Here is a 10,168-nt window from a genome sequence, read left to right as displayed (position 1 = left end):
ACAAGTACCTCTCCTTCATGGATGCCTATTCTGGATAGAACCAAATTCCAATGTACCTACCTGATCAAGAGAAGACCTCGTTCCTGACACCAAAGGCAAACTATTGCTATATAGTTATGACTTTCGGACTCAAGAATGCAGGAGCTACCTACCAAAGACTGATGAACAAAGTCATTGCTAACCATATCGGGAAACTCATGGAGGTTTACGTAGACGACATGCTGGTAAAAACACAAAGTGAGGAATCATTGTTGTCCGACCTCACCAAAGTGTTCGACACCATATGAAAGCATGGTATGCGACTTAATCTCGCAAAGTGCACCTTCGCGGAAGAGGCTGGCAAATTCTTGGGCTTCATGCTTACACAAAGAGGAATCGATGCGAACCCGGATAAATGCCGGGCTATACTTGACATGAAAAGTCCAAGCTGCATCAAAGAAGTACAACAACTCAATGGAAGACTTGCAGCCCTGTCCCGGTTTCGGATCAGCCATAAGAGGTTGGAATGGACAATGGAGTGTGAACAAGCCTTCCAAGATTTCAAAAAATTCTTGGGACAACCGCCCATCATTACTCGACCACGGGAAAGTGAGGAACTCATATTATACCTCGCAGTGGAAAGTTCGGCAATAGCATCAGCACTAGTCAGAGAAGACAAAAGTGAGCAACAACCCATCTACTTCATTAGCAAGGCTCTACAAGGAGCCGAACTAAACTATCAAAAGATATAAAAGTTTGCCTACGCCCTCATACTTACTTCTCGACGACTCCGCCCATACTTTCAAGCTCACACTATCAGGATTCAGACCAACCAGCCCATAAAAGGCATCCTACAAAAAACAAACTTAGCTGGAAGAATCCTACAGTGGGTAGTCAAGTTATCCAAATTTGATCTTGGATATAAAGCTCAAACAACCATCAAATCACAGTACCTGGCCGACTTCATTGCTGAATACATTAACACCCCGGGAACTCCCACAAAATGGAATATCTACTTGGACGACTCTTCAAACAAAACTGGGAGTGGCACAGGTGTAATTATAGAAAGTGATCAGGGAACTCAAACTGAGTTATCACTAAAGTTTGAATTCCTTGCTTCAAATAATCAGGCTGAATATGAGGCACTACTGGCTGGTTTGAGGTTGGTTAGGAAGGTAGAAGTTCAAAAGCTTACCATCTTCAGCAATTCGTAAGTAGTTACCTCACAAATAGAAGGGAGCTACCTAGCTAAGGATCCCACCATGAAAAAATATCTGGACAAGACCAGAGAACAGCTCGGATAGTTCGGGGAATATGAGGTCCAACATATACCTCGGGAACATAATGCCCGAGCTGATGCACTTTCAAAACTAGCCAGCACCAAACCAAGGGACAATAATAGAAGCTTCATCCAAGAAACCCCTGCAAAATCCATCAATCTCGGAGGAAGAAAAAGTCCTGACCATATCAGGTCAGGATCAAAGATGGATGACTCCCATAATCAACTACCTCATGTCAGAGATACTTCCCACAGATAAGAAGGAGGTGAAAAGGCTAATACGAGAGGCACAGTACTACACCATAATGGGCGACATCTTATATAGGAGAGGGATCTTAACACCCCTCCTAAAATGTGTGGCGACCTCCAATACAAGGGAAGTCTTGGAAGAAGTACACAGTGGTATGTGTGGCAACCACCTGGGGGCACGAGCTCTTTCCCAAAAAGTACTCCGTGACGGATTCTTCTAACTAACCTTACAAAAAGAAGCGACAGTGTTCGTCAAAACATACCCACCATGTCAAAAGCATGCTAACTTCCATATCGCTCCACCAGAGGAGCTCATCAGTGTTACGTCGTCCTGGCCATTCACAAAATGGGGGCTCGACCTCCTTGGACCATTTCTCCATGGGTCAGGGCAAGTCAAATTCCTCATTGTAGGAATAGACTATTTCACAAAATGGATTGAGGCAGAGCCCTTAGCTAATGCCACTGCCCAAAGAAGTCGGAAATTTTTATATAGGAACATTATCACAAGGTTTGAAGCCCCTTACTCCATCAGCACAGATAATGGAACTCAGTTCATGGACACAGGTTTTAGAAATTTGGTAGCTGACTTGAAAATAAAGCACCAGTTCACACCTGTAAAACACCCACAAGCCAACGGACAGGCAGAAGCTGCCAATAAAGTCATACTGGCTAGGTTGAAAAAGAGACTACAGGATGCGAAGGGAGCTTGGGCTAAAGATCTCCCATAAGTCCTATGGGCATACCGGACAACTCCACACTCCACCACAGGAGAATCACCCTTTCTACTTGCTTACGGGATGGAGGCAATGATTCCAGTTGAAATAGAAGAAGGATCCCCCTGGATATTTGATGAACAACTATTTTATGATAAATCTTGTATTTAAATTGAATGATTTATCAACTCTTCACCTACTTATTCATATGAATCTACATGATTTTACAATTCCTTCCTTGGAATTTGATATATGAGAAAACATGTTTCCTATGCTTTAAAATTACCAAATTTAATTATCCTTTATTACCATTCGATGCCGTGATTTGTGTGTTGAGTACTTTCAGGTTTTATAGGGCAGGAATGACTTAAAGGATGGAAAGGAAACATACAAAAATGGAAGGAAAGCACAAATTGGAGTCCTTGGAAGAAACTGGCAGTGACGCGTCCGCATGGACGACGCGAACGCGTGCTTTGCATAAATTAGCATCGATGCGAGTGCATGGACGACGCCGCGTGCGAAACACAACTGACGCGGACGCATGATTGATGCGACCGCGTGAAAGAGCTAAACTCCAGATGACGCGACCGCGTGACCCACGCAGACGCGTGACGTGCGCGATCTGTTGAATTTGCAGAAGTCCGTCTCAGCAATTTTTGGGCCTTTTTTGGCCCAAATTCAAGCCCAGAGAACACAGATTGAAGGATTATAAATGGAGGAATCCATCCATTCATGATATATGGAGATTAGAGACTGAATACTGGATTCATACACACCTTTTAGGATTTAGATGTAGTTTTTAGTGAGAGAGGTTCTCTCCTCTCTCTTAGGATTAGGACTCCTCTTAAAGGACTTAGGAATATTTTCATCTTCTTGAATTACAGGTTCAATGTCCTTTTTATTTGTCTTTCCAATTTAATTTATGAACTTGTCCATGTTAGAATTGACATCTTTATTTAAATATAATTTGAGGTATTTCAGACTCATGATTGCTTTTTCTTATTTTTAATTTAGATTATTCACTATTGGCCTTGGTTGATTAATCATTTTGGCGCCATTGCCGGGGAGTTGCAATAGTGTGCTAATTTATTGATTGGAATTTATTTAATTACATTTTTCTTTTTATTTTGTTACTATGAGCTGCACGTTTCTTTCATTAAATGACATGTTCACTTCCTGATCCAAGCTTGCCAGTATTTGACCCTGAGATTGAAAGAACTATTTCACGTATAAGGCAAGCTCGGCATCAGTTAGTCCTCTCCGAGGACGAATCTGAAACATCATCTAAAGAAGGAACAAGCTCCCTTTCCACTGATCCAGTTGCTTTACGTGTAGGTGACATGGCAGCACCTAGGAGAGTCACTATCCAGGAAGCTGCGGCCCCTGATTTTACATTACAACCATTCCAGGCACGCCACCCAGCAGTGGCTGTGGATTTTGAAATAAAGACTGTACTACTCAACTTGATGCCCAGGTTTCATGGCTTACCTGCCCAAGAGCCTATCAAGCACCTTAGGGATTTCCAGACAACTTGTTCTACTGTTAAGCGTGTGGTACTGACGAAACTTCCATTCTGCTAAAGGCTTTCCTATTCTCTCTTGAGGGGAAGGCAAAAGAGTGGTACTACACTCAACCCAGAGCAACTATTTCTAACTGGGATATGCTTAGAAGAGAATTTTTGGAGAAATTCTTTCCGGCTGAGGTTGCCGATAAACTGAGGAAAGACATTTCCATGATCGTTCAGGACGAATCTGAGACTCTCCACGAATATTGAGAGCGCTTCAATAATCTTCTGGAAGCATGTCCCCACCATATGATTGACAAGATAGTGTTGCTCAGCTACTTTATACAGGGCATGAAATCTCAAGATAAGAACACATTGGAAGGTGCTAGCAATGGGTCTATGAAGAAGTACATGACTACGGAAGAGGCATGGCAATTGATCAGCGACTTAGCTGAATCTACTAGGAATCACAGGCAGAAACAAGGTCAATCAAGAGCTGTTACAGAGGTATCCACTAGCAAAGAGACTGCTGCTATAACTCAGAGCTTATGTGAAATGACCAACTTACTGAAGCAGATGCAACTAAGTCAACAACAAGCTCAGCAAGTTCAGCCTTCTCCGCCATAGCACAGCCAGCAGTTGGTCCCACAAAGAGTATGCGGGATCTGTGCCGATTACAGCCATTATACTGATGAGTGTCTGCAACTCCAACAGGAAGACCACACTGTGGCAGCCACTCATAACTTCTATGACCGCTCCAATCAAGGGTACAATCAAGGTGGCAGCTACAACCATGGATGGCAGGATAACCCCAACCAAGGCTGGAGAGATAATTTTAACCAGGGTTGGAGGGACAATCATAACAGAGGAGGCAGAGATAACAATGGAAATCAGAGGTGGAATAATAATAATAACTTCAGGTAGCAGAATCAGAATCAGGCCTACAGAGCACCTCATCTAAGGCAGCCTCAAGCATTTCAGCAGACCCCTCAGATCACTTACCCCTCTTCGTCTCCTAATGACGAGTTACTACAATCTATTGATCGGAGATAGCAGGCCATGGAAAACAACCTTACTTCTACTCTAAATGGTTTGAACTCTACCTTATAAGCCCTTGTCTCACAGATTGGATCACTGAATAACTCTAACAACCAGTCCTCAAGCTCTGGTGGACTCCCCTCTCAACCATTACCCAATCCCAAGGGTGGCATCAACGCCATTACCCTGAGATCTGGAACCACACTGCAAGAGAGGAATCCAGATGAACCAAGCCCATCAGAACATGCCCCAGCTACAGACACGATTGAGGTAGAGGATGTTGAAGAAGAAGATGAAGTACAAGGCATGGTTTAACAGAAGCAGCCCAACCAAGGAGTGCGGAACCCCAGCAAGCTGAAGCTATAAAAGACGCCACTCCTATTCCATTTCCACACCTTGCTAAGAAGCCCAGAAAGCATATGGAACTTGATCCAAAAATGGTAGAGATTTTCAAAAAGGTTGAGGTAAATGTTCCCTTTTTTATGTTATTCAGCAAGTTCCTAAATATGCAAAGTTTCTAAAAGAGTTATGCATACATAAAGATCAAATTAACGAATTAGAAACTATTCCTTTAGGTAGTTCTATATATGCTTTAATGGGAAATATACCTGAAAAATGTAGTGATCCAGGCCCATGCATGGTTAACTGTACCATTGGAGGTGTTATATTTTCTGACTGTATGTGTGATTTAGGAGCATGCGTGAGTATTATGCCCTTGTCTATATATAATGCTTTAAGGCTCCCTCCCTTAAAAAGGTCGGCAGCTCGTTTTGTGTTAGCAGATAAAAGCATTATCACAGTGGTTGGAATTGCTGAAGATGTATTAGTGAGCATTAAGGGGCTCACGTTCCCATTGATTTCTATATCCTGGAGATGCCCCAAAATAACTCAAGGAGACCTTCATCAATCCTGCTTGGTAGAACATTTTTGAAGACTTCAAAATTCAAGCTGGATGCCTTTTTGGGTACCTATTCCTTTGAGGTAGATGGCAGAACAGTGAGCTTCAATCTAGATGAAGCTCTGAAGCATCCCCCAGAAGATCACTCCATATTCCAATGTGACATCATTGATGAAATTATAGCTGCAACTCACCAAGAAGAAATGGAAGAGAGTCACATGGAGCAAGATCCAAGTGTGGGGACACCCTCTGAACGTACTGAAGATTCATTACCATTTTCACCAGCCCCAGAGAATCCAGAACCAAACCATGAGCGGAAAATGGAACTAAAGCCCCTTCCTCCACACCTCAAGTATGCATACCTTGAGGACAAGCAGAAGTTTCCAGTTATCATTGCAAGGGAGCTCACTTTCCAACAAGAAGAACAACTGCTTGGTATATTGAGGACGCATAAGAAAGCAATTGGATGGAGCTTGGCGGATATAGTAGGCATCAGCCCTCAAGTTTGTGAACATAGAATATTCTTAGAAGAAGGTGCAAAGCCTATCCATCAACCTTAGAGAAGATTGAATCCCACCATCTTAGAAGTTTTCAAGAAGGAAGTTACCAGACTACTTGAAGCAGATATCATTTACCCCATTTCAGATAGCAAATGGGTCAGCCCAGTACAAGTGGTGCCCAAGAAGTCTGGAGTCACAACAATAAGGAATGAACAAGGAGAACTTCTGACAACCAGAGTGCAGAACGCATGGAGAGTTTGCATTGACTACAGGCGTCTCAACCAAGCTACTCGCAAGGATCATTATCCCTTGCCATTCATCGACCAGATGCTTGATCGCCTGTCAGGTAAATCTCACTACTGCTTTCTAGATGGTTATACAAGTTATTTTCAAATCCATATAGCTCCTGAACATCAGGAAAAGACTACTTTTACATGTCCTTTTGGGACTTATGCTTATAAAAGAATGCCCTTTGGCTTGTGCAATGCACTAGCTACTTTCTAGAGGTGTATGATGAGTCTTTTCTCTGATCTCATTGAGACTTGTATGGAAGTTTTTATGGATGACTTTAGCGTTTATGGTGATTCATTTAACCTTTGCTTGGATAGTTTATCTAAAGCATTGGACAGGTGTGTTAGTTAAAACCTTGTTTTAAATTTTGAAAATTGTCATTTTATAGTAAAATAAGGTATTGTTCTAGGACATGTTGTTTCTGATACTGGTATCTCTGTAGACCCAGCAAAGGTGGATGTTATTTCTAGTTTACCTTACCCCTCCTCTGTGAGGGAGGTCCGTTTGTTCCTTGGCCATGTAGGTTTTTACAGGAGATTCATTAAGGACTTCAGTAAGGTAGCACTACCCTTATCCAAACTACTGCAGAAAGACATTGAGTTCGAGTTCAGTGAGGATTGCAAACAAGTGTTTGATAAGCTAAAGACCACCCTGACTCAAGCTCCGATTGTGAGGGGACCAGACTGGAGTCAACCATTTGAAATCATGTGCGACGCCTCCAATCATGCATTAGGAGTAGCACTGACTCAACATGAAGGTAACGACCCTTTTGTAATTGCTTATGCATCTAAGACTTTAGATGCTGCTCAATCTAATTACACTACTACTGAAAAAAAGAGCTTCTAGCTATTGTTTTTGCTCTGGATAAATTCCAAGCCTATTTACTTGGTACTAAAGTAGTAGTGTACTCAGATCATGCAGCTCTAAAATATTTATTAGCTAAAAAGGAGTTTAAACCAAGGCTAATACATTGGATGCTACTGCTATAAGAATTTGATCTGGAAATTAAAGATAGAAGTGGTATCTGATGTTGCCCCTTGGTATGCACCTGTAGCTAATTATCTAGTTAGCCATACTTTTCCTCCTGATTTCACTAAGCATCAGAGAGACAAGCTGAAAAGCGAGTCCAAATACTATGTATGGGATGACCCATATCTATGGAGGTATGGTGCTGACCAGATAATTAGACCGTGTGCACCTCAATCAGAATTCCAGTCCATTTTAGAGGCCTGCCACTCACCTGAGAGTGGAGGACATTTTGGCCCTCAACGAACTGCTAGAAAAGTTTTAGAATGTGGATTCTGGTGGCCTGCTCTTTTTAAAGATGTTGCTGATCTTTGTAAATCTTGTTCTCCATGTCAAAGGTTTGGTAATATATCCCAGAGGGATGAAATGCCTCAACAAATTATGCTTTTCTGTGAAATTTTTTATGTTTGGGGCATTAACTTCATGGGTCCATTTCCAAATTCTAATGGCCACCTTTATATATTGTTAGCTGTAGATTATGTTTCTAAATGGGTGGAAGCAATTCCTACCCGTACTGATGATGCTAACACTGTTGTTTCCTTTGTTAGAAATTATATTATTTGTCGCTTTGGATTACCACGAGCAATCGTGAGCAATCAAGGCACTCACTTTTGTAACGGGAGACTAACAGGTTTACTGAAGAGGCATGGGATCATTCATAAAGTATCAACCGCCTATCACCCCCAGACTAATGGGCAAGCAGAAGTGTCTAACAGAGAGATAAAGCGCATACTGCAAAAGGTAGTCAAGCCTCATAGGAAGGACTGGAGCACCAGACTCCAAGACGTGCTTTCGGCATATCGGACAGCATACAAGACACCAATTGGGATGAGTCCTTTTCGCTTGGTTTATGGAAAGGCCTGTCATCTTCCAGTTGAGTTAGAACACAAGGCCTTCTGGGCGGTAAAGGAATGCAACATGGACTATGAGAGGGCCGGAGATGAACGAAAGTTGCAACTACAAGAATTAGAGAGCCTTTGCCTTGAAGCTTATGAAAACTCCAAGCTGTATAAAGAGAAAGTGAAGGCTGTGCATGACAAGAGCATTAAGAGAAGAGAATTCCAACCAGGGGACTTTGTCCTACTTTACAACTCCAGAATGCGACTCATGCTAGGCAAGCTGAGATCCAGATGGGATGGTCCGTATCGAGTAGAGAAGGTGGAACCATACAGAGTCTTTCACTTGAACCATCCTTCAAGCTCTGAACTTATCATGGTCAATGGACACCGCTTTAAGTTATTCCATGGTGAAAAGATGGCGAAAAACCAGGAACTAGAGATCTTCCTCTTGGAAGATCCACCCACAGCAGAAGATTAAGCTAGTGGAGCATCCAACTTAAGGACGTTAAAGCAATGTGCTGGGTGGGAGACAACCCACCATGGTATGATCGTTCGTTCTCCTCCTTATCTACCCTCATCAATAACTCTTCTCAATACTAATGCCTATCTTTTGCATCTCATCCGCATACTGCATATTGCATATTTTTACTTAAAATAATGGTTTACGGCACGCGACGCGCCAGTGTCACTGACGCGCTCGCGTTGTTGTGCCTTCACATCATTAAAGAAAAGAGATAGAGAGTTGCGCAGGTATGTGGCTGGAGGCGTGCCCCTGGCACCATTTGATCCACGCGTCCGAGTGGATGACACAATCGCGTCATTCGTAACAAGGCCTCCCCACGCGTCCACATCAACCACGCAAACGCGTGGCTCTGCAATTCGACGTAAACGGGTGTATGAGAGTGAGTTGCGCTGGAGCTGGGCTGCACTTGTGCTAGTCGCACAAATCCTGCCACACGAACGCGTGCCCCACACGTCCACGTCGTTTTCTCAATCTGGCCATCCACGCGATCGCATCAACCATGCGATCGTGTCACCCTAAATTTTGGCAAAATATAATTTGAACAGAAAGTTGTGCGAGCGCGAAGCTGCCCTTGCGCCACTAGCACAAATCATGTCACGCGTCCGCGTGACCGACGCGTCCGCGTGACCGACGCGTCCGCGTCATTTCATTTACGTGCTTTCCATGCTACCGCGTGCCCCACGCGTCCGCGTCGCTTGCGCCGCCCTACTCATTCAAATCTGCCAGATTATCTTTTCTTTTCTCATCACATTCCTATTTTACTTTCCCCCCTTTTCTTCTTCCTTCCTTCTTCCTCTCTTCTACCCCCTCTTTCCTTCCACCATTATCAAGGTTTTTTTCTTCCCCTCTCCCCTCCCTACTTTTTTCTTTCTTCTTCTTATTTTCATGTTTTCTTTTTCTTTCTCTTCTACTTTCTCTATCCATGTTTTCTTTTTCTTTTCTTCTTCCTTCTATTGGTGTTAGAAATTTATTTGGGTCATTATTCTTATATGTTGCTTGTAAATTATTTAGGACTTGTTTAACAATTATATATTATTTTTATAGGGTTACTTGCATGTTCAAAATTAATTTTTCCATACCTTATTTAACATGCATGCTATGTGTTTGTGAAAATGCCCATATGGCATTTTGCACTATTTTTAGATTTCTTTCAATCTGCTACTCTAAATGCCTGCCTTTCACAAAACCCTTTTATATTTTATTAATTAAATATAATTGTTATTACAAGCACATTGTTAGTTGGAAAGACTTGGTAATCTAACCTGGACATTGAATGCTTGATCTATGCTACTCATGCCCTTGCCGGCATGCTAATAAACACTTTGCATT

General features: G+C 42.5%; 1 protein-coding gene across 1 annotated transcript; it reads left to right on the top strand.

Moving 5' to 3' along the window:
- Nucleotides 1–8,395: 8,395 nt before the first annotated feature.
- On the top strand, nt 8,396–8,794 carry LOC127748306 (uncharacterized). The gene has a single exon (XM_052262551.1). It carries the CDS (start codon nt 8,396–8,398, stop codon nt 8,792–8,794), a length of 399 nt encoding a protein of 132 aa, XP_052118511.1.
- The last annotated feature ends 1,374 nt before the right edge of the window (nt 8,795–10,168 follow it).

This window comes from Arachis duranensis, chromosome 1 (genome assembly GCF_000817695.3).
Source record: "Arachis duranensis cultivar V14167 chromosome 1, aradu.V14167.gnm2.J7QH, whole genome shotgun sequence".
Lineage (NCBI taxonomy): Eukaryota > Viridiplantae > Streptophyta > Magnoliopsida > Fabales > Fabaceae > Arachis > Arachis duranensis.
Note: the sequence above shows the minus strand (reverse complement) of the source record. Positions and strands in the feature narration are given on the sequence as shown.